Genomic DNA, 25254 nt, shown 5'->3' with positions numbered 1-25254 from the left:
TTACCACAAGCAACCTGTGATGATGACAGACACAGAGAGCTTTGTGCCTGTGAGCAGTGAGAGTAGAGAGGAGCCATTAAGATAAGAAGGGCTCAGTCAGACCTCTTATCAGTCCTGCAGAGAGTTTTTAGCAGAGCTGCCCTGTGCACCTCTCTGCTGTTTCTTCTTGTAGCTGGGCCAGCGACACACAGGGCAGCAGTGTCTGCCTGCTGCCAGCCACACCACAATGCACTGCTGGTGGAACGCGTGGCCACAGGGCAGACCCATCAGCAGCTCCTCACTCACAAAGTTCTCCAGACACACCACACACTCTGAGCACTGCAGAATGTCACAGGGCCACACCGACCAATCACTGTGCTGCTGGTTAGAGACACCATCAGGTGTGAGGCGGCCGTCATCCATTGCCCTGTCAGCTGATGGTGAGCTTACATTCCCATGACAACAGTAAAGGGATAATGCAGCAACACACACACACTGATGGTTACTGCCGGGGTCCATGTTGCTGTACACACATTGTGGTGTGTTGCTGTCTTCACTGCACACTGATTGCTTGTGCCTTTTGTTGCTCCGTGGATGTATGCTGGGACTTGCAGGAGGAGAATCCCTATGCTGCCTGTTCTCTGTGTCTGAATGTGAGCTTTCTTTCTCTTCATGCATCTGTCCACCAGAGCTGCCTGCCCTGTGCTGACCCACAGCTCTGAACATCCAGGTTGGCAGGGCTTTTATGTAGTCCACGTTTACTAATGGGCGTAGCCAGAGATCAGGGAAAGCCAAACGCTCAAATAAGAAGTTGGGATCATCCTCCCACTCTGAGTGGTCTGATGGGACCTGCTGCAGCGATGCGATTGGGTGGAGCAGATAGGAAGTGTACCAGTCCCACAAACTGGCCAGCCACTCCAGGTTGGTGGTGCTGTCCTCCTGGCTCCTAACACCACAGCGGCGTTTCTTTTCAAAGTAGTCAACTAGCAGACCATGGGCCAAGTAGGTGGACAGGAAGAGAGCAGGGTGGGATGAATAGAAGGTCCAGTCAGCTCTCACTAAGCTGGCCAGTGTGGTGGTGTCAGCATATCGAAGCAATTTCAGGCTGTAACCATACAGAGCGTCCAGATAGGGCAGCTGGAGGAGCGCCTGAAGGGAGTGATTGATCAGTGATTAGTGATCAATTATTATCAATGCAAGCCTCCACTTAGTTAAGACAGTCAAAGTAATGTTAGACAATGCTTATACACTCTCAGTGGACACTTTATTCAGTACACCTTTCTAAAACTTGGTTGCATTACTGTGTCCTTCCTGTGTGTTCCAACCAGTCTGGCCATTCTCCCCTGACCTCTCATTCACAAGATGTGACCTGCTGCTGATTGGATGTTGTTTGTTTTTCTCACCATTCTCAGAAACTGAAAATGAGAAGATCAGTTGTCTGTCAGATACTCAAATCCCAACAGACATTCCACACTTTGAGATCCCATTTCCTCCCCAATCTGATGTTTAGTCAGAATAACACCTGAATCTCTTCACCATCTCTGAAAGCTTTAATTCACTGAGTTGCTGCCACATTTCGGGTGATCCGATGTTTGCATTAATGAGCAGGTGTTCCTAATACAGTGGCCAGTGAATGTATAAACTCCTAGGGTAAAATATTACTGTTTGTCAGGAAATCCAGATGACTTCAGAGCACTGGTTTTGTCCACACCTTCATAGACTAACTGAGATGAATGCACAATGCTGAGTGTATTTAAGTATTTCCATTGTACTGCATCACTTTATTTTAACCCCCACATTAACGTTTATGATCTATCTTTTAACTATTGTTAAAGGCTTTGAAACCCACTGTAGCACGTGAGGATGGAGTAGTCTCAGTTCACACATTTATAAACATCTATAAATTTACAACAATGACTGGTACACACACAATTAATGTATAGTTAAAGGACCATACCAAAGGAATTGCATAATCAGCTCAGTAAATCTTATGCACTTACAACTTATATTATAAACAACCATTTCCCAATTCATGCAAGTGTTAGTGTGTTTGGTTTCAGTTCATTTTAGTAAACTATCCAAATCAGCTCAGAGACATGAAACTTGCTCAACATAGCTCATGCATCTACGTAGCGGAGTGATGTGTGAATTGCTCCTGATGGTACATTCACGGGCTGAAGTGAAGGTCTGACAGCAAAGCTTCTCTGCTCAGCTGCCATGTAGCACTGCATTCAATAGTTGTTATTTGGCTGAAACATGCAAAGTCACTGGTATGATTCTTTATTACCACGGAAAAGATCACATACAGTACACACAGGATGTACAGTATACACAGGATGTATGTGTGTGTCTTAACACATTTATATATTCTTTTAAGCTACCTATGAATTATTGTACGTGTGTATGAATTATTAATTAATGCTTTATGACACATCGTAAAAATGTTGTATGCCTACATACAAATACCAATGACAGTGAAGCATTATTTGTGAATATTTTTTTTTTACACATTTTATGTACTGTACATATAACATCTCTCTGTTGATCATGATATTTAGAGAACTGTGTATTCACCTTGTTTAAACATATTTTAGTCAGCCAGCTCACTTGGATTCTAAGTAAGTAAATGTAGATTATGTAAAGCATTAATATTTTAATGCTAGGTGACTTCATCGCTCCCCGCAAGGAAACACGAAGCTCAGCATGGCAGGGAGTGGGGAATGACAAAAAAGATGATTCAGAGCTTACAGGTGCATGCTGGGGAGAGGTGGGGCTTTTGAAATGCTATATGTACAGCAGCAGCGACAGTGTTAAGTGACAGCACAGCTTTCAGGTGAGTGGAGTGGCAGCGGGCATGCAACAAAAGAATGAGCATTGGGAAATTAAGTACACCGCTGTAACTAAAACGGTGTGTTGGGTATGTGTTGCAGTGAGAGGAGCGTGTTATGTGAGTGTGGCAGGAGAGTCCAGTTGGCCTGCCTGAACTGGCTTGCAGACTTTGCTACAGACTTTATTTCACTGTGTGGCTACCACCGCGTCACCCCCACCTCTCAGCTGACATTGGGACAGTGAGAATCAGTGTGCTGAAAGCAACACAAAGACTGGACTGCTTTCAGAACCATTTCATTTTGTCTAACTTAAATGCCATCAGAATGGTTTGAAAGGTGCTACATCTCATTCAAACTCTCATTCACTGTGACTGTCTTCTCTTTAACAGTGGACCTAAATTAAAAGTCTTCAATATTCATGTTTTATTGATGGTTACCAATATAATGTCAGGTCTTATTTTTTGTGATTAGGTTTCCTTTACTGTGCTTTCTGGGTCTCATTCGCTTTAATCGTAATGCACAGTACAAGTACTAATACAACAAAAATATTATTGCAGCTTGCCACTCTAGTGCAAACAGAGCATTACACACAGTAACATGTCAGCACTTTATCATCCACTAAAGAAACCCCACTCTGGTAAAGGCTGGATGAGTGGACTACAGTGAATATAACTTAGCATTCACTGTGAAAAGGCTTAGCTCTGAGGCAGCCTATTTACAGTTGATTGAACTGATTCTTATCACCTGCTCTGAACCAAAATCAGTTTGACTTTTAGTTGAAGGTGCTCTGTGGAATTTTCTTGTAAACAAACAAAAGTTATGTTTACCTTCTGTATTATTCCCAAGAACTCAGTGTATGTATCCTTTAGACCTGACAGAGATGTGGAATGAATTTCATTCCTCATAAAATATTTGTAAAGCAAAATTTTCAAACATTCTGAAACCAGCATTTTTACATTTATGTTTACTAGCTCGCAATCGTCTTCTTCATTGCCTTTGCTGGTGCACGCTGCATATTAAGGTGCATTACTGCCACTGGTGGATCAGTGGTATAATGTGAAACCATTGGCAAGAACACGGTATGTACTGCGTCACCTGAGTGCATGGGTGCATGCATGACGCAAACAAAATGGGGACCCACTCATGAAAAAGCAGCTCCACAGAAACCTTTAACTTAGTGTTTAGGTTCAGAGTTTGTGAAAACACCTTTCTGAAACAAGTCCCTCAGACCAGAAAATAACTGAGCTCCTGCCGTGACAATTAACGCCACTGAAAGAGAAACCTGCAGAAAATAAATTTGATCAACACAAAAAGGATTTGTTGCTGAAGTCAGGTGTGACAACCGTGTGGTGTAGATGATTTCCTACCAGAACAGGAAGCCAGGACACCAGCAGTATGGAGTTGTAGGTTCCAAGTGTTCGGATGAGAACTACAAATCGTTTCACTGTTGCTCCCTGTCCATGACAATGAATGCATGTTAAAAATGAAATTGACAATTAATACAGAACTAACTGTACGTCTCTATTCTCTCTGTCCAGCAATGTGTAGAAAGTGTCTGGTAAAAGAAGTATTCAGATCCTTCAGTTAGATAGAAAGGAGAGAAACCACAGTATATTGTAAATTTTACTTAAGTAAAAGTAAGTATTATCATCAAAATTTATCAGAAGTAATAGTTCTACTGTTAAAAGCTGGTCAAAATGGAGCTAAATGTGAATACTTTATATGCTGTTGGGTGGTTTAAGTTGTAAAAATGGACCATATTTATAAGATGATCTGTTTGTAGTGTAAAATTTGAATCTGCAATGAAGGGCTCCAGCATGCTCCATGCTACGACCCACGTGCGAACTCCTCTGCAGATATTTGTGTACTGTCTGCAACAACTCGCATGTACATACTCGCTAGAGCCATGCTCTCTGACGTGTGGGAGTTATCGTTGCCCCCCCAAACATTGCAGTGGGCACTGCTGACACATCTACAGCAGCAGACAGGAAGGCTGCTATAGAGGAAGAGAGCAGGAAAGCCAAACGTGACGGTTCTTAGTTAAAACGCTTACAGTAGGCCTTTCTCTTGTGTTCAGCAGTCACAGCCTGACTACTGTTAACATAACACTGTCAAAAGGTTCAGTCCAAATGAGCTGTTTAGTCAGGATACTTTAGAAGTTGACTCTGTGGACTTGGGTTAGACAAGTATTCTAGAATGCATTTTACACAAATCGGTGGTGATGGTGGAAATTTTGAGCCAGCCTCAAAGCTGATGTTGTTTTCATCCAGCTGCTGTTTCTGTGTCACTTTATTAAATTTGGATATTTTTTCAGGAGAGAAAGTAACTGTTTAGATTTCTAGTATGTGCTCAGCTTATTAATATAATGTCAGAGATGTGAGGACAGCCTGGTCATCCCAACATCAACAGCCTGACTCCTGAAATGACCAGCCAGCCAACGTTCATGTTGTCCCAGGGAGAACAGATCTTTGGAAATCTATAATATTTCAATCAAAATCAATAATATAAACAGGTGTCCTCAAGTCTGAGACCACTTTCCCATTCAAGTGAATGGGACCCCACTGTATACAAATGAAAATGAAGAGAGGCAGTTTGGTCTATATTAAACTTTTTTCATTGTTTATTACATTGGATAACATCAGTATCTTCTGACAGCATCTCACCATTAGTGAGAAAAAAGCTCAGTGGAGCTCTGACTTGAGACTATTTAGTCTCAGTTAGGCTATGTACAGGTGTGTTGAGGTGTAATCACCAGAGTCAAGCTGAGTTGGTGGTGTTTGCCACTTTCATCTTTAATTCAAGGCATTTAAAAAAAATATCACATTACCTTTTCAGGAATTAAAGCCATTTTTATACATAGTCCCTCATTTTCAGAGGCTCAAAAGTAATTGGACAATTTACAGTTTCATTGTCAGGTGTGGCTGTTCCCTTGTAATGTCATGACAAATTAAGCATATAAAAAGGTCTGGAGTTGATTCAAAGTGTTTGATTTGCATTTGGTAGCTGTTCATGGGAACTCTCAATATGTGGTCCAAAGAGGTATCAGTGCAAATGAAGGAAGCCATCATTAGCCTGAAAAACAAAACAAACCTATAAGAGAGATAGCAGAAACTTTAGGAGTGGCCAAATCAACAATTTGATAACTTCTGCCAAATTCAGCCAAATGCAACCCGAGAGCTTCTCAAGACAAAGAAATTGAATATTCTTCATGGCCAAATCAGTCACCTAACCTCAACCCAAATAAGCATGCTTTGAACTTTCACTGAAGACTAAACTGAGGGCAGAAGGACCCATAAACAAGGCGGCTACAATAAGGGCCTGGCAAAGCATCTCAAGGGGAGCAAATTCAGCATTTGGTGATGTCCATGGGTTCCAGACTTCAGTCAGTCATTGACTGCAAAGCATTTTCATCCGAGCGCTAAAATAATACTTATATTTGTAATTATGTTGGTTTGTCCAATTATTTTTGAGCCCCTAAAAATGAGGCACTATGTATAAAAATGACTAATTCCTAAACGGTTACTGGATTATTTTTGTTAAACTCCTCAAATTAAAGCTGAAACTCTACATTTCAATCACTTCTTAATAGCTTTATTTCAAATCCATTGTGGTGGTGTACAGAGGCAAAATTACGTAAATTTTGTCACTGTTCAAACACTTCTGGACCTAACTGTATGTTGGTTATCTGTTTAATGGTGTGTTTTGGAAGGAGGCAGAAAAGGAAGAGATTGGGTTGGGGTTCCCACAGAGCCAATCATCAACAAAGAGCCTTGTGTAGTTAGCGTGGCCGCAGACCACGATGTTTCATTTCAGTCATGGGACCGTGTCCGCCCGTGGGCCCATCGCAAGAAGCATGCAGTTGGCCTTACTAAAGCTGCAGATAAATGCAGTGCAGTGAACAGCATGATATTTCCCTTTGCAAATTAATCTAATGGAAAAACAGGTAATGACCTGTGTAATGAAGAGGTCCATCCAGGCCAGCAAGTTGATGAGGACCAGACTGAGGACAAACAGGTCATTGACCTCCGGCTGGACCGAACGCAGGAAAGTGTCCATGGCAGCCAGGGACAGGAACTCCCCCGTACTATGGGGGCAGGGAGGAGGAGGAGGAGGAGAGAAGCAGAGAGGAGAGAAGGGGAAAGGAGAGGAGAAGAAGATGGGAGGAAGATGGGAGGAGAGAACAGAAGGAGAAAAGGAGGAGGAGAGGAGAAGAAGCAGAGCAGGATGAAGATAGATAGAAATCAGTGCTGTCTAAGTAGACAATAACTCTATTATTTCCATGTTCAATCATCACCTGTTGCCATAGCGATAGATGCCCTCAGGCATTTTGAGGATGTAGGCAGGGCTATGTGTCACACCAATCTCTGATAGGCTGCTGTGGTTGTCCCAGTGACGTACGTCCACGAAGATGAACTCGATCCTTCCGGTGAACTTGACGGACAGCGAGGAGAAGAAGGCAGGGGGTTGGGACAGACTTGCGAACAGAAACATTTTGACCGGGTGTGCCTGGTCAGAGTGCCACTCCTCCACCAGCTGCTCAGACTGATGCAGGGTTTTTATTCTATGAGCCACATGTGAGGTCATCCAGCGGAAGATGTTTTCGGTTTCAATACAACGGCCATTGTATTCTTTTAGCATGACTTTGCCCTTCGATGCTGAAGTCTGAGGAACTGACATGATGAGCGTGGAGTGCTGCCAGCCACGCTTGATACATGACCTGGTGGACAGAATGCAGAAGCACCATGTCAGTATCAGACACATATTATGGAGGCAAGGAGGGAAATGACAAGTACTGCATGTTCTCTACAGGGTTTCTGCAGCGTTCACCAAATGTATTGTAAGACCTTTTTAATATCACAGTCATATTGGTTGAAGAATGAGGGCAAACCGCTATAGGGACCAATAATACAGTATTATTACTCAAATCACATGACTTGGACACAGGCCCAGGGGCCACCTGACCCCTCGAGACCCCCGTTCCAGAGCATCTGTATGAAGTGACTGTTAATATTTCTTTCTTGAAAGTCACAGAGCTCAGTTAAAAACTACAAAGTGATGCAAATTTATCCAAAAGAGACACAAAACCACCACAAGGTTGCAGTCTCTTTCAGCCAGTGCATCCTACAGTATAAAGTCTGTTTTTCTACAAAGTCTGTCCCATTGTCTCATAATCTTTCCATGCCATGCCCCAGAGATGTTTTTGCTAAAAGCGACATTTGTCAACCATGAGTGTATGAGCTTCCTCACCACTGTCTCCTGACAGCCACAAGTTATAACTAATGTTACTGTCTACAGCAGACCACCACCAAAATGCTTTCCCCTGTTTACTGCCCACACTTCGACTGTTTGGTGTACTCTGATGACAATCACCAAATCAACAATCCTGTACCTCACAGACTGAGTTCCCATTCTCAACTGTAACTCCTCCTTGCCTGCATCATGGAGAATTAAGGAACATGTGAATTGAACACAGTGTAATCACACTGTTTAGTACGACAGTAGCAGAAGACAAAGTGCAGCACTCTCACACACTGTTTATGGTTTGTTACCGCTCTGCTCAAAATGCATTTTTTACCCACAGCAGAACTGTGACATTGCATTCTTCTTTGAAACAGAGTCTGAGGCAGTTTCATTTAACCAAAGACTAATATGAGCGTACCTTAAATGGTAGCTTGTACTGTTTATTGCTTGTAAAGCTTTTGTAAATAATTCACAGTCTAGGTGGTCTAACCCTAACACCTGTGAAGACAGAAAAGTGAGTGACATGGTTTGTCTTGAGCAAAATCTGAGTAAAAGTTACTCTGAGTAAAAGGTTATTGTTGTTGTACATCGTTTCATAGTTTCACCACAACCCTAACAGGTTTCACTGATTAGTTGTGTTACTGTACTGTACTCAGATGTCATATTTGACACCTTCAGCATAAATACAGTACATTTTATAAATGGATTTTTCTGGTTGAACCTAAATTCTACAGGTATAAAATCTACCATCTTCATTTGAGTGTAAGTATTCGCATCAAATGTTTCTTCATTTTCAATTAGCCCTGGTTATTCTGAACAATAAATTGCACAATGCATTTATATTTGAAGCTAAAACAAGACAACAATGTGAGTTGCACAAAAAAAATTTTTTGGCCTAGAAACAAGATAAAGTTAATTTGGGTTAAACATTAATCCACACACACAACGTGCCATTACACCAGTTCAGCACTTCTACAGAAACCCACTTTAAGATCAAAGTCAACGATCTACTGAGTGACAGCTGCATATTGTAATAAAAACCATTTGTGATTGTTGTTGACACACAGAGCACTTGATTCAGCTCTGTATTCGGTGTGGAGGCTGTAGCTAGTGGTAGTGTTTTTATGGACTGCATTGCATGACATTTGTCCACTTCATGTACAACTGGCAACGCAAAATATTAGAGTATATTTTGTGGTACCATATACAATATTTAAATCTGGGCTGCTGTAACTTTTTGTCCTTCAAATCTGTATGTTCCAGAAAAAACTAGAGTGTTAATTCTAGAGAAAAGGCCGCACATCATTGTTGTTCAAAACATGAAAATGAAGGCTGAATAACTCATGAATCTGTCTGACATGGTTTTGGTTTTAATATCAAATTAAGGTGGAATTGCGGTGCCCCCAGTTGTCAATTCCTCCCTTCCACTCCGTAGTTGCATAAATTCATGAAATGACCACTGCTTTTTTAAATTAGTGCGGACTGGCTGCTGGTTGCCATGATTTTTGTTTACATCGGAATCAAAGCCCCTAAGTTATAGCCATATGAATTTTGGCAGACCTATAGTTAACACCTGCATATGTACTCAGATCGCACTGCAAGTGCATCGTGCATTCAGGATTTATGACAGTGTGAGTGAAATTTGAAACTGTTTTCAAATGCTTAATTAGCTGAGCATTATTTATCATGTGTCTGTTCCCCGCATATGAATGAAAAATGCCAGTGATTTTAAGGAAGACCCTTCTGCCCACCTGTAGTCATTAGAGCAGTTGAAGGTTCCAGTTCTGATCCCAAACTGAGACACTTTCTTCACCATCTTCCCCCAGTTGGACTGACCGAGCAGAGCTTCCTGGTCCTGGGCAATTACCTGCAGGTACACACAGGGACATGATAGTGTCAGTCAGGTAACACAAAGCAAATCTGACAATGGACATGAAACTCCTTTTGATAGTGTAAGTGGAAGCCCTAACCTTTCAGTACTTTATATGTGCCTCATTTAATGACAAAAAGTGATTAAAGACAAACACATTTGATCCATTTTGTGTTGAGATTACATCAGCTCTCTATATTCCCTGTATGGAAAAAATTACGGACTGGTTTTGTTTATTTGTATATGTTTTTGCTCCATTTTATAAAAACATGCAGCAACATGCCAACGAAGGCAGTGGAGAAGCCTGCAAACTAGTAAACAATAAGTTTGCAGAATTCAGACTTTTAAGAAAAGTCTGCTTTGCCACAAATGTTCTTTGTGACGGAAGAGTACCATTAATCAGTAACAACTGATATGAGCTGCCCCAGCGACATCGTCATTTTCACCCATGAAAATGACAGACAGCGCTTGCTAAACTGAGAAGCAGCTACTGGATTGTTTTCTACACTGAGACTTGATAATGAGAAAGACAGAGGAAAGATTGAGTGACAAACTCGTTAGCATCAGCACTTAATTAATCTTTATTTTGCCAACCTGGACGTCAGAATTTTAGTCACTGGCTAGTGCACCTAAAGAATTCTTCACATTTACAAACTAATATTCAACACAAGCAGGCTGAGGAAGACAAGACAAAGCAGAGCAGAGTAAAGAAAGACAGTAAAGTTCAGTAAAGAAAAACAGTAGGGTTTGGGGAAGAAAGACGGGAGTTTGGGGAATAAAAGACAGAGGATTTTGGGGAATAAAGACTGTCAAGTTCATTAAAGAAAGACTGTCGAGTTCATTAAAGAACGACAGCAGAGTCCAACAGAGGATAGGGTAGTGCGGTAAAGAAAGGATGGGTATTTGATCGGGTTTATTTCAGATGAATATGCCCAGATCAGCCGTGATACAGATCGTTAGGCTTAGCTCAGCTCCTCTCTATCAGCTGCTCCATTTCATGTGCAAGTAGACATTATCTGTGAGCTGTGTGTAAGCAATGCTAACAATGGCCACACACCTCATGTTTGTGAAACTATGTCCAGATGTGGACGTGGTCTTGCTCACAGCATTCTGATGGCAATGTTCTTGTACTTTTACACCTGCATTAAAGGGGTGTTCCGTTGATTTAGTAGTGCCCTTTCAAAAAGCCTTGGGACTTCAGAAAGACAGATTTTAACAGACATTTCACAGAAATGTCAAAATGAAGATAACATACAGTGAGACATAAGAGCAGAGGATATCCTGGGTTGTCTTGTGATGAACAAGGTGAACGTAGAGATATTAACAGTGAATAAAGACCATCTGATTTCCTGGTGTTTGCATTGTCGTGTCCACTTCATCATGCACCCCTAGATAGACTGTTACTGAATGTTTTTACCTGAACCAGCCAGATCCCATCTTTAGTGTCCTCCACTAATTCATAGAAATGCATCTCTCCACTGAAGTGTGTGGTGCTGGAGTCTCCTGCCTCCGTCTGCTCCTTCTCTTTCTTGATGGCTGAGTACAGCTCCCCCTGTGTCAACTCTCCTGTTGGGGGAAAAGGGCTAAGGATTTATTCAGATTTAATTATTTAAAATTATGTTACATTTTCTACCAAAACTATAAGGTAATGCAAACATTTCTGATTTTATTCCAATTATAACATACAGTATACCACCCAAACTGCAGTTATTCGGAAACTTTGTCTGACCTCCATATATACAATTTGTCAACTTTTCATTGATCTCATGGAAAATTGCAGGTATGTTGTCAATTTAGAAATTAAGTCAAGTTACCTCCAGTAGATAGTTGGAGGTAACTTGAATTGAGCATGCAAATAATTATAAGAGAATGGCAAAAATGCTTTAGGAAAATCCTTCTTTGGTGCTACAAATGTATTCAGAGTTAGCATATTAATAAATTACACCACATAGCTGTCCCCTACATGAGCAGTTTTACTGACTCGCTTAGGAAACCTTTAATTCCACTGTTTTTTTGGATTCTCACTTGGTATCAGACCAAATCCAGATTATGTCGTATCACCTAGATTATAATGTTTGAATAACCAGCTGGGGAAAAGGGCTGCACAGACATGACTAGCAGCTGAAACACAGTGAATGATTACTATTTCCTCGTTACACTTCTTGATTTTGTTGGACACCAACACTGTGGTTTAGACTTGTATCTATTATATCTAAATCATCAGTGTGACACTTAAGGCTTAGTTTAGACACTAACCCATGACTCTTAATTGTGATGTGCAAACTAGGACTGAAACTAATTATTTTCATGATCGACTAATCTGACCATTGTTTTCTTGATTACTCATTTAGTCTATGAAATGACAGAAAATGCTAAAACATGCCTGTGACATTTCCTGCATGCCGTGATTATGTGATCACGTCTTGTTTTGACAGTCCAACAGCTCGGGGGCCTGTTTCAGAAAGTAGGTTTAACAAACTCTGAACTTAACCCTGAACTTTGAGTTGATAAACCCTGAGATGGGAAACTCAAGAGTTTTTGGTTCCTGATCAGCTGATCAGAGTTAGTTCAAACAACTGAGTATGTTTACTCTGAGGTAAGCGTGTGCGCGACGAATATGAAAAGCCATCATCAAAGGACCTCCAATACTAGTATTCAGCATGGCAACAGATGAATAAAGAGCAGAGCCTCCCTTTTAATCAAGTGGAGCTAGAAATATTAATGTGACATTAATGCACATTTATCTTTAAAAAACGCAGCAGCAGCAGTGAAAGAGTCTGCGTTGGAGTGGAAGAAAGAGTGAATAAGTTAGCTCTATTACATTTTATTTTATGTGGTCTGCTCATTCATTATTTAGCAGAATTAAATTTTGTTAATGGATGATAAGCTCAAGTCCTACTTTTCGTTATTATTAGTATCACATAATCTCCAATGTGATATGGTTAACTTTGATAGGAATGTTCCATCAGTGCGACCAATCACAACATAATAAATTATTATTCACTGATCAGTGTTTTGTGTCTAAAGCTTCACACAGATTTTTAAAAAATGATTATTTACAGTGATTACTACAGTAATGTACAATGAACATTTCAGTGCAGGGAACTGACTGACAACTTCACAGTTGTCTTAATGTCCACAGAGTCACAGTGCTATAAAGACGGACAATGTGTAGATGTCCGTCCATGCAACCCTGTTTCCTAAAAATTACCTTTATATACAACTAAACTCCAACAACAAATATTTGAACATGTCAACTGTCAGCAAAATGAGGCTATGTTGTAAAGTAAGGCATTTGGTCTCAAATAGGTTGATACTGAAATTATCCAGGGTTTTCCCTACCATTATTAGACTTAGGCACAGCACCTACGCATTTTTGCGCAGCACCTAAACAGAATGAACAGAAAAAATTATGCTGCGAGTTCCCTACTGCTCTGGAGAGAAAGGATACCATACTGGCCCTAATATAAGACAATATTTTTATATTTCATATTTTTCTGAAGCTTTGGTTTAAAAAAGTGGGAGTTGTCCTATTTTTCAGGAACAGACAATTACATGTTCATTTATTACAGCACATATTATTTTTGAATGGAGAGAGTACCAGTTTAACTACGGTCTTTTGCAGAGTGTTGCATGATGGGTTATTTGTATATTATGTCACTATGTTAGTGAGTGTTTGGGTCTGTCTATTGTGAGTCTTTAAAAGTTAATCAGCCCTAAAAGTGTTTCGTCAGCCAAGTGCAGCCTGCAAGAGTTTCTGAAGGCCAGTGTAACATTTTATGCTGCACAGGAAAATAAATTAATGACGAGTGATGACGTCTTTACTGCAGAAATGAACCAGGGAGAAAATCTATCAAACAGCTAAGAATTCGAGCTTTCACAGATGATAAGCTCAGAAAGACAATCTGAAAAATGTTAACTCTCAGAGAAAATAATTATGCGAGAGGAATGAGAGTAAGAGAGGAATCAACTCGCTACAGTAACTCAGTTAGCTAACTAGTGGCCACTGGGAAAATGAGCTGTCTATAGTCTTTCCTACTGAATAAAAATTTTGCTAAGCAGTTAAACGCTGCTACTTTTTCAAACAGCTATGGGAGGAAGAGAAAATTGCAGTTCAAATACATTCATAGCAAGTCTTGTTCACCAATGTTATTTTGTATGCTGTACAGTCCTCACACAAATGGGAAGATTATTTCAGGACATAGCACTCACTTCATCATTGAGCATATTTGTTTGGTTTTCCTTTTGCTTATGTCTGAGTGTACTGTAAAACCAACTTCTGGTGTTTTTTTTTTAAATATTGTGACGATAATGGTCCAAATTATGTGAAAATGTATATTTTCGTGCTCCGACCAACCACCAAGCTACTGCTAGGTGGTGGACTTGTTCTTCTGATGGGAAAACTGCCAGTCCAAACAAACAAAAAGCAGATGCCAGCTGAACCCAGCTGAAAAGACTTCGACACAACAAGAACCTAGCAATAGCTTATATAAACCATATATTTACATTTATGGGCTACTTTATAGAGTCTATAGTTGGTAAATGTATCTGTTCTAATCAAGAGTTGATGAGCTATTCTGTCTATTAAAAAAACCCATCCCACTTTGAAATTGCACATGAATTCACCAAAAACCCAGATGTCCTAGTTTTCCACCAGTTCCTAAACATAGCATGCATTTGTGGATCTGTGTGGATGGAGACCGTGAAAAGAGTCTTAAAATGCCACACACAAATATAACCTGATCCGTATATTTTTTACTTTTTGAAAGTGAATATTATCAGATCTGTAAAGTTGAAGTTAAATCTGTACATAAACTATTAATATTTATTCAGGTACTGATGAGTGAATTTGTAGAACTGTTCTACATGTGTTCAAATTGCTTGGTATTTGTGTGTGGATTGAAACTTGCATTTGTGAGTATACCAGATTAAGCACAAGTCGTTGAAGACATTTGTAAATCTTATTTTTCATTTGTAGATCATGTAATGCACATTTGGGATCATTTTGAGTCTAATTTCTCTCTATACTGGTGTGACAGTCGTGCGCTTTGTACGTCCTCCATCCACCTCAACCACCACTGCTGCCGTTAATAAATGTAGCACCCCATTCATTCAAAAAATACTCTGCTTCTGAACATAATCCAGTAAGCAAAGATCGCTGTTTCTGTCGTTACACTGACGACTGAATGATCACAAAAGTGCCAAGCTAATGTTATTAAGATTAGGGCTGTCAGTGAATATTGTGAATTTGATTATAAAATCGAATTGTTTAAGAAAAAAAAAAAAAAAAAAATTTGGAGAAAATTAATATGCGATTGTGAAAAAAAAAAAAGAAAAAGAAAAGAAGCAACACTACTGCAGCACTGCATGACGGACAAGAGCAGCACAAACTCACTTTTACTGATTGAAAATCTGAAAAAAGAAAGCTGAAGCGATTGAATAATTCAACAACAACTGTGTGGTAATGACCTACCTCAGCCACAGAGAGTGTGATTTACGCTCTGAGCAATCTAAAAAGCCCCATTTGGAAATACTTAGGATATTGTACGGATTTTGGTCAGTAGACGGCAAAATTGAGGAGCTTGAGATAAAGTTGTATGCAAGCTAGGTAAGTTACAGTTAGCCTACTGTTACTATCAAAGCCCTAACAACCCGAGGGTACATCACGAAAATATGCATACAAGTAGTTATGTCTCTCGTTGTATCGGTTTGCCCTGTTACGGACATAATGTGAAATAATAGATATACAAATGGTTCAAACCTATGTGTTTTTTTTTTTTTTAAAGGAATAAATCGGATTTAATTTTTGGCCGATTTTGACAGTGCAAGTAACGAGAGACCTTGGGTGTCAAACTAATATCTAACCGGGATTTTTATTATCTTTCTCCCAACGTAAACTTCTGCAAATTCGTGTTCTCCAGTAAGCGCTTTGATGTCAACTGTATGAATGAGGAAATGAAGCAGCGTGTCAGACAGCTTCCTCAGGTTAAGCCGGAAGGGAGGAGACAGAAAGAAACTTAGAGTATGTTGAAGAAAACCTGCCAGAGAGAAGGGGCACGTCCAGCCCCGACAAAATGTATCAAAACGTTTAATTAAATGGAAACAGTGGGTCACTGAATACCCTGTTGTGTTAGCCCAATTTTTTTATCCCCACTCGAGGTCGACAAAGACTTGCCCTGCTATGCCTCTGATTGGCTTGGTTAGTACGTGTAGGCATGAGGAGTGGTGAGATGGTTAGGGTTAGAAGAAAATGCTAAAGTCAGAGCCAATCAGAGGCAGGGTAGGGTCTTTGGCCACCTTGGGTGGGGGAAAAAAAAAAGCATTGCGCACTGCACTTTATACATGGCGGGGTTTATATACGTCGTTACTGACTGCGGTGTGTGTTGTGAAAACAAACTTCGTTTACTTGGAGTCAGCTCCAAACTAATTTGACACCATGTCAAAAAAGTCGGCTTGGCTGCATTTTTTTTTTTAAAAAGATGACCAAAACCTTTGATGACCAAAGTTTAAACTTTGCAAACAGGTGTTTGCACAACCAACATGGCAGATCATCTAAAAACAGTACGCTAACTTGTCTACGTTAGAATGCTCTGTCAATTTTCCTGTTTAACGCTTGAGGCTTTGAGTGTATATTCCTTGACAGTTCTTGTGCTGGGATCACCAGATGATATAGTTCTATTTTCAGAAATCATATGAATGTGGGAATGTGGTTGTCTCTCAGTCTGTAGTTATCATTTCAGTATGAAATAATTAGGTTAAAATGATTTAATGTGCTGCAAATACTAGATTTTTATGTTTATTTATAAATCATTTAGGCTAAAAAGGCTACTAGGTGGAGTGCACTCATTGCACTTTGTCTGATTTATTTAATATAGATATAATGTGCAGATTTTTTTTCTCCGTTTCTGGAACAGAAAAAGTGTTTCCCTCAACTCAGGATTAACAAACTCACTATGTTGAGTTTAGTTTTCACTAAACCTGCTTTCTGGAACACACCCCAGGACCTTAAGATTTCCAGTTTACTATCACATAAGACAGTGTTTCCCAAACATTTAGGCTTGTTACCTCTGAAAATAAAGCAGTGTCTACCTGCGACCTCATCACAAGTGTCAGATGTCAGTATGTTGGACATTTTGACCTCTAAACTACTAATTTGAATACATTATGAGGCCAAGTACAATGGTCTTTTTTTTCACAACAAAAGCAAAGACTCTAAATATGAATTCAGATTTGTGCAGAAGAACCGTGTTTTTGGATTCTTCTTAACCTATCCCATAATGCATCTCATGAACACCTCAGATTTATCCTGTGACCCTTAGGTTGGGAATCACGTACATTAGACAAAGAAAAACAGCGAATCTTCACAATTAGAAAAGCTGTAAATTTGAGAATATTTAGCTTTTTTGCTTGAAAAGTTACAGAATCAATTAATCTCCGGTTGTTTGTCTGCTGATCAACTAATTGATTAATTCTTCAGCACTATTGCAAACTGGTCTGGATGTGAGCACGGGGGAAGGAGGTGTTTGAGGCCCCTGACCGTTACCTGATTTCTCCACTAGCTCGCAGACGTCCTTCTTCTCAGCCAGTCCAGAGTACCCCAGCCCACGACACTCCAGGATGGTCTTTAGCCTTTTATAACTGAGAGTAACTGGATCCACCAGCTGAGTGCTGAACACGCCGGTTTCGTACCAGACTACCGCCTCAAAGATCCTCGCCAGCATGAACAGCACCACGAAGTACAGCAGCAAGAAGAACAGTTTGAGCCACATCTTCCAGATGGACCGAGCTGGACCGAAGTGGACTGATCTGGGACAGGAGAGGCTGTCAGTCTGCCTTTTTACTCACTCACATTAAACGTCTCTGAGTCCGTCAAACCATCATGTTTGACCAAGTGGTGCTGGGGACGTTCCCTGACCGTCTACCTGCGGTTTAAGGTTATGAATCCTGCTGACGGTGACAGCTAGCCACTTAGCTTAGCATGGCAGGTAGGCCCGCTGGTGTATCGGCCAGAGCAAAGAGGCCTCGTAGAGCTCGAATGTCACCTTAACGTGCTGCAGTATCCAACCGAAGGTGAGCAGCGGGTGAGCTCTAGGTTTTCTTCACACCGTCACAAAATAATCGAAATAACAATCTGACCTGTTTGGATCAGCGGCTGTGCACAGAGGGACTGACGTCACATCCGGCCCCACCCCAAACATGTAAACAAGTTACAAAATAAAAGTCTCTTCAAGTCCTTTGTGTAACAGACGGCTCCAGACCTCATTCTTAAAGGAAACAAGGGTCAGACATACATACAGTAGATACAGTCATACCACTGATGCATCCTCCCCACTTCCAGTGTTGTTCACAGCATTTACAGGGAGTACCAAGAACACTAATCAATACAGAGACAAGGTACACACACTCTATAATACATGCCAAATGTAAATATGAAAACACAGCCTAAGCATGGAAAAAAGGAAGATTAGGAACATTAAAATGATCTTTAAGGTCCTGTAATGTAAGCAGACCTTTTTGTTCAGCATTATCTTTGAAACAAAGAATACCCATTTTACTCCACTCATTATATGTAATTGGATGAAAACTTATAAGACCTATAACACCTCTAAGAAGGTCATGCCTATAAATAAATAATGAGAGTAGCTCCATGCAATTTAATGTCTTTTTTTTCCCCTGTAGGAGCCTATTCTCAGAAAGACTACAGAATAACCGCAGCCTTAGTTTTTTAAAGTCATTTCCTAAACTGGTCCTTGCCAAAGTAGCACGACAGCATGTTGTGTTACTCGGTAGTAATTGTGGATTCACCTGTATCCCCCTTTATTCTTTTTTCCTTTGTTTTTGTATTTATTTTGTATTTAAAATGTTTTTTTTTATGCCTGATTAATGACATACTATTTGTATATTGGTTTTACATGCTATGAAAATACATTTAAATATGACAGACTGCACATTAATTAATAGGAAACCATAAATACAGTAACATGACTTCACTGAAGAAAAGGAGGAAAAAGTGAAGAAAGTCAGGACAACAGGATTATTTTGTTGATTATTTTAATGAAACTTACACACAGATTGTACTAAGCACTAGAATGTACTGTATTCAGGGGGAATTCAAAAGATCAGTACACACAGTGGAGTTAGTCACAGTCAGTATTGAGTAGCCAGCAAGAGACATTAGGAGTTCTCAAACACTACACTCTCTGTCCTCGACTTAGTTATGATCTACTTGTCACTGCAGATCAAATCAGAAAAAAGGAGCAGTACAGCATCTATAATGTGACAGGGCCTCACCCAAAAATGAAGGTTTTGTCAGGATCTATCCTGCAATTTCCCTGAGCAAACATCAACTCTATTAATTTGTGCTCTCTGAAACAACGACCTTTGTTTCTGTGGCCACTGATAACCACACAATTGTTCCCTTAAATAGTAAGTCTGGTCACAATCTATATTTTTCATGAAAAAAACAAAACCAGCAATGTGTCAGTCTGTTTCAGTCAGTCAATACTTTCTGACTTCCCTCCTCCGTCTGTGGCTCTTGGCTTCAGTCCCATTGGTTTCTACTGAAGACATAAATCCCACTCAAATCTCTCAAATCTAACGGCTCAAAAATATATAGTTTCACTTCCAAAAAAGACTTTAATTTTCCTAAAACAGCTGCTAACTGTATTTCTTATTCAGCAAACAGGAATAAACAATGCATTTGTTAGGGACTATTTTTAGGGGAGGATTAATCCACATTTGGTGCTCTGATGAGTATTTGTGGCAGCAGGATGGTGTACGTGGTACTGAGGCAAAATAAACTACAGTGTGGGTTTTCATGGTAATGAAGGAACAAGTCACCCAGTGCAACAGTCTGGCTCATTGATGAGTTTTTCAGTATTTTAGCTATGCTGGCAGCATGGCTGTAGGGATAGAAATGTTGGTCTGTTGGGTCCACCAATCCAGTAAAGACTGAAGTGTCTCAACAACAACAAATTCCATGGCTCTGCACATGAAATTTGTTGATAAGAAAAATTGAGAATTAAAACAGAGAAAGGTTTTAGTTATCTTTTAATTCTGAAGAAAGTGCCATTTTACAGGTGGAATTTTGTACAGCAGTGTGTTCGGGATCTCTAACACCATTTTATTAATGTAGTAAAGGTTTTAAAATCCATTGAAACCCATAGAAACCTAGTTGAAAACACATAATAATATATTTTACAAATATATAGGTATAGAAAAAAAACATCAAGCTGCAGCAACTTGACTACTCATTTGCTGGAAGTGTGGTGGTTGACAAACAGCTTGGTCAGGAAAAAGAACGTCTGCTGTGTCAGTGGCAAGAGAACAAAATTATAGAAGGGAGCAACAATAACATGGCACAGTTACCTGGAAGATGACTGTCGGTGAAAGAAAAAAACATTACAACATTTTCTAACCGCCCCTCGAAAACACCGAACAAGACAACAAACAAAAGAAACACACAACTAAAGCCCCATTCAGACTAGATTTCTGTCTGTAGGGGAGGTGGGGTGATTTTAACTTGACTTGCGCTGGTCATTGATTTTAATCCCATCACTTGTGGGTCATTTCTCATCCCCACCCCAGTAATAGTTACCGCTACAATGACCCCCTGTTTTCCTGTGAACTTGACTGCTCCTCCTCTATTTTAATCCTGTCTGGAGCCATGTTTTTATATCATAAAGTGGATCTCAGGACCAGGTCTGTAATAAATGAATGTCCAGGTCTATTACAGACCTGGTCCTGTCACTTCACTAGGGTAAAAATGCTGTCTGGAACAATTAGTTAAATTACTGAGTATCACAGGAAAGATTTCATGTGATGCTCATCCTGTCCGAATGGGGCTTTATAGAGCTTTTCATAGCAGACCTTTTGACATTTAACAGCAGGAAAAGCACGAGGGAAATCAATGACAGCGAGGTTCCATTAAAATTAGCCAGGTCCAGTGCTCTGCCGTTGTGCATTCTGTTAATGGAACTGAATGGAACAGAGTCAATGATAATGCTATTTGTCCCAGCTGTGCTTTTCCTGCTGTGACAAGTCAAAATGTCTGCAGTGAAAAAGGTCTACAGGCAAATAGTTTCCATTAGCAAATGTTGGAAAAATACTGCACTGCGCTGCAGAAAGTGGCATCAGCAGGTTCTTATAGAGCCATCCCAGCAGTTTTGCATATTTGCATCCAATTTACTACAAATCCTTGACACTTCACATCACAGCTAACCACTTTCCAAACCAAGCTACTTTGTTTTAGAAATTCTGATTTACTGTTCCGACTGCTACACACAGCCACTGGCTTCCATTCATTTCTGTACAGTAAGAACATACATTTGCTTGAGTTGTGTAATCCATCACAGAGAACATCTAGTCTGCATCAATTGTTTTCAGTTTCCTTGTAATAATAAGGGGATTTACAGAAGTTTCAAGTCAATCTGCACTTGAACTGCGTTACCAGAACATGTAAACTGATGTTTGCTGTAATAGATTAGACTACCCAAGAGTTTTATATTCATAACATGTGGAACTGGCTGCCTGAAGCAGCAGGAAAAAGCCATCCATTAATCTAAAACATGTACAGCATGCATTCAGAAATGGTAAAATCATGAAGCGTACATGATTTGCATTTAAGGAGCTAAAAGTTGAAAATGCGGTGTGGTCCTTAAAAGACAAGACATATTTGGTTAACAAGAGTGCTGTACTGAGTCAGGAGCAAGCGGGGTCAAAATCAAGTTGGACTTTTATCATCCATGAAGGAAATTCACTGGTTGCAACTCAGTAGCTCAGAAAGACTGAGTACTGGGTGTCTTTCTGTTGGTTTGTCTCCACACTAGCCGCCACTGTGTGAACGGATTATCTAAAATATTTGTTCTCAGTCCCATTGTAAAATGATCTTATTCCCACTGTAAATCTATAGGCTAAGATCATCTTTAGATCCTTTTGGGAAACGGGAGCCTGAACTGTCCATCTGCTCTCCTGCTTTGTTTCAGTGGACTAACATCATCAATACGTTTTCTTATTTCTCTGATCACAGACACTGTTGTTCCACCTCTGAGCTGCTGGATAGACTCAGTCCTCAGCTATAGTTAGTCATTTCAAGTAACTACTGCTGGGTGGTAAAGGCGGAAAATGTTCTCTCTGTTAAAACCTCTGCATCTATCCATGGAATAATCATACTGATCACAACATATGCTAATGCATTTCTGCAGAAAGCTTACTTTTCTCAAATTAAAAAAGATACCACTCACCTGCAGTCTAATATAAAATACTGGCAGAACCCACCAATCTGGGCTCTGCTGGAATAATTAGAGACTTTATGGTGTGTTATAATTAATTGACAAACTGAGACATCTAAAACAAGCATTTTAAAATTTATCTTTAAAATTTGCATTTAATGATGAATCAATGAATGACAAGTAAAGTAATAATACTAAAGTTGTCAATTAATAACTGATTCCTTATTCTGATTTTCATTAAGTACAGCAAGAATTTAATTTTAAAATAAAATTACCAAATTCGTTTAAAAAAATGCATTTCATTTCATATTTCATCGGGGCAATTTTGCACTGATTTGAGATTCTTCTCAGATCATCCCACAGCTAAACTGTGCAGTCGCCTGGCCTCATCCAGTCCACTCTGTCTTTTGGTTTACACTTGAAGTGCCTGGACTTTCTTTCCATATGGTCACATCATTGGCTGTTGGTGGGAGATTAGTTTCATTCTTTCCATCTGATTCGCTCGAGTAACTGAGTGCTACTCAAGCAACACTTATATACTTCAACCAAAAACTATGGTGCTGATGGTATTTAATCCTTGAGAAAAACCAAATATTGTGAAGAAATAGGTTTTTATGGCTGTGTGCTGGTAAATGAAGCCTGGGCAAATGACAGTGGATGTAGTGAAAGTGACATAAGCAGTCCTTTATGTCATTTGAGGGAGAAAAAAAAAGTAAGACAATGAGTTCAGCATATTGTCACTGACTATGAGCTAAAAGAAGAAACGAGAGTCCATGTCACAAGGAAACAGAATTTTTTGGATAAACTGCAGATGGTCACACAGAGCAAGGAAGGCGGGAGTGGACACCAGAAAAAGAGGGGTCAGTCCAGAGAACTTTCACTCAATATGCCTACATTTTTTCAGACACATTCACATGCTATTCTTTCTCATCACACGTTCTATGTACAGCTCACTTTACTCATGTATGACTAAAGGATATGTACAGTATCAGATACAGCATTTAATTAACCCTATTATAATATACTGAAATGTGGCATATAATCTGGACAATATAAAACAAGCTGTTGCCATCCTTCACTGTGTCTTGTTATGCTGATCCTGGAATGTTTCTGTCAAAAACACTGAAGCCTCTAGTTTCAAAATGGGATGTTCTGGCTGAGAGACCAGTGGTGGTGGTCCAGTGGGCAAAGACTGAAAAGGTGGAGCTAATTCAAAATAACGAGCTGCCTCTATCTGCCATTTGATATTATGAACATCATAACAGTTCAGCACAACTTTACTGAGATCAGTCATCCCCCACACACTAATCACATTTATCTGGCGTCATCAATACACAATTGTTCAGTCATCTTAGAGGTGCACTAATCAATATTTTTTATCTTAACAGTGTATAAAAAGACTATGTGTGATGTGAAATATCCTCTTGCTGGTGATAAACCCAAAGTGAATTATCAACAACTATGCAGTCCCCTCAGCTCTACAGAGATATTGAGTGTCTTTCAGCTTATTGTTTTGGTTTTATGGCCAACAACTTTACTGGTTTAGTCGCACCGTTGTCATCAACTTTATCTCTATCAGTAGCAGACAGCTGTTTTCAGAGAAGAAGCTGTAACAAGCCACTGTACACTACCTGCCCAGCAACAAACAGCAGACAGACACAGTTACAGACTAAAGAGTGGAACATGTAGCTGCTACAGAGCCAGATATTGTTGACAGGAGATGAAGGAAACAGAGCTAAAAGTCTGTGATAACAGCTTAATAATAGTATGTCAGCAATTATGTTTATTTACTACATCTGATTTCATGCTGCGCAAGGAGCCAGTAGGCTTCCACACACAGCAGGGAACAGTAAAGTTGATTACCTTGCTGAGGAGTTGGAGGTGTGCTGCCTGTAATACTTTTTATGTGATGTAGCAGCATTAGGAAATGTTAACACAGGCATGATATGGCTGTAGTAGAGAGAGATGTGAACAGTCAACAGTGAGGCTGATGTCAATCAGAATAAATTACTTGCTGCATCATTTCCGGTGAATTCTTTGAGTGTAGGCAGGTCATTTTAATCCTGTATGGGAATGGCAGACTCCACGACGAACACTGAAAACTACTATGTAAAGAGATAATTACTGACTGCAAATAATGTGGTTATGAGTGGTTATTGCAGAAATAATGCCAACCATAAATTGTATCAAAAACATTCTCTAAATTCATCAAAATCTTAAGGAATATAAATTTAACCAATTCCATTTCCATTACAGTGAAATCTGTTATAATCATTTATTATTATATTCCTGTGTCATGAAAGCAGCTTTACAGTGAGTGTAACTTATTTCATATTCTTTGATGTAATCCCTAACATATCTATATTTTACAACATTCCTATGATATTTTGTACTGATACTTTGTACTTTCTTGTAATTTATCATATACTGTTTTAATCTATGTTCTGTAGTAGCTGCACAACAGTGAGTTGATATTTTTGTTGTTGTAATATTACAATGACTGTTTGTGTGTCCTATCAGGACTTTCTCCAGGTAAAGGAGAAAGGTAAAATATTCATGACAAAGCTGCACACTTCCAGCCTGCTGGTGTGTACCAGTGAACCCGTGAGAACCACAGGGTTATTGTCCATTACCACCAGGTTACCAAAGTGAAACCAGAGGCCTGAGTGTTCCTTTGACAACCACATACTCTTTCCACAACATTTTTGATACTGCTAAAGTTTCAGTCACTTATACTCATTTGGGGACAGCAAGGCACACACAACTCCCTCTGCAGAAGCAGGAAATGTAAAGAATTAGAAAGTGACTGTGCCCAGCTAAACCTTTGACTATGGATGGCCTGTAAAGCTCAGACACATCATGTTTCAAAACGAAATATTTTCACTGCCATATGTCATGCTGAGGCTTCTGGTCTGTGGACAGGCTGGTCCTGGTGTTGTGACAGCAACGTAAGCCTGTCATAGTTTGTGCAGGTTGGGATACTTCAGGCAGAATCTGTTGAATGCATCGTATATGGCTTGTCTGCAAATAAAACAGATATGCAATCATTCTAAAACAATAACACAGCAGTGGGTGGCAGAACAAAGAAATGATCATGTCCAAAAAT

General features: G+C 39.8%; 2 protein-coding genes across 6 annotated transcripts in view; both read right to left on the bottom strand.

Moving 5' to 3' along the window:
* rnf103 (ring finger protein 103) overlaps positions 1-18137 on the bottom strand; it is a 19254-nt gene extending 1117 nt beyond the window's left edge. Inside the window, exons 1-7 of one of the 4 annotated variants that reach the window (XM_040119839.1) lie at positions 17462-18137; positions 11336-11484; positions 9800-9915; positions 7102-7524; positions 6759-6891; positions 4175-4261; positions 1-1128 (exon numbers count right to left, since the gene is read on the bottom strand). The exon at positions 1-1128 is cut by the window's left edge and continues 1117 nt beyond it. In XM_040119839.1, the coding sequence (XP_039975773.1) occupies positions 109-1128; positions 4175-4261; positions 6759-6891; positions 7102-7524; positions 9800-9915; positions 11336-11484; positions 17462-17687 (2154 nt within the window). In that variant the 5' untranslated portion in view covers positions 17688-18137 and the 3' untranslated portion in view covers positions 1-108. Of the gene's footprint in view, positions 1129-1205; positions 1395-4174; positions 4262-5408; positions 5880-6758; positions 6892-7101; positions 7525-9799; positions 9916-11335; positions 11485-17461 lie in introns of those variants that run through there. The other 3 variants (XM_040119840.1, XM_040119841.1, XM_040119842.1) reach the window with 3 other exon arrangements.
* A 3595-nt stretch (positions 18138-21732) lies between these two features.
* abhd18 (abhydrolase domain containing 18) overlaps positions 21733-25254 on the bottom strand; it is a 38353-nt gene continuing 34831 nt past the window's right edge. For both annotated transcript variants that reach the window (XM_040119213.1, XM_040119218.1), the window contains one exon: positions 21733-25169. In XM_040119213.1, coding sequence (XP_039975147.1) covers positions 25106-25169 — 64 coding nt within the window. In that variant the 3' untranslated portion in view covers positions 21733-25105. The remainder of the gene's footprint in view (positions 25170-25254) is intronic.

Source organism: Xiphias gladius, chromosome 23 (assembly GCF_016859285.1).
Source record: "Xiphias gladius isolate SHS-SW01 ecotype Sanya breed wild chromosome 23, ASM1685928v1, whole genome shotgun sequence".
Lineage (NCBI taxonomy): Eukaryota > Metazoa > Chordata > Actinopteri > Istiophoriformes > Xiphiidae > Xiphias > Xiphias gladius.
This window is presented reverse-complemented; position numbering and strand designations above follow the sequence as displayed.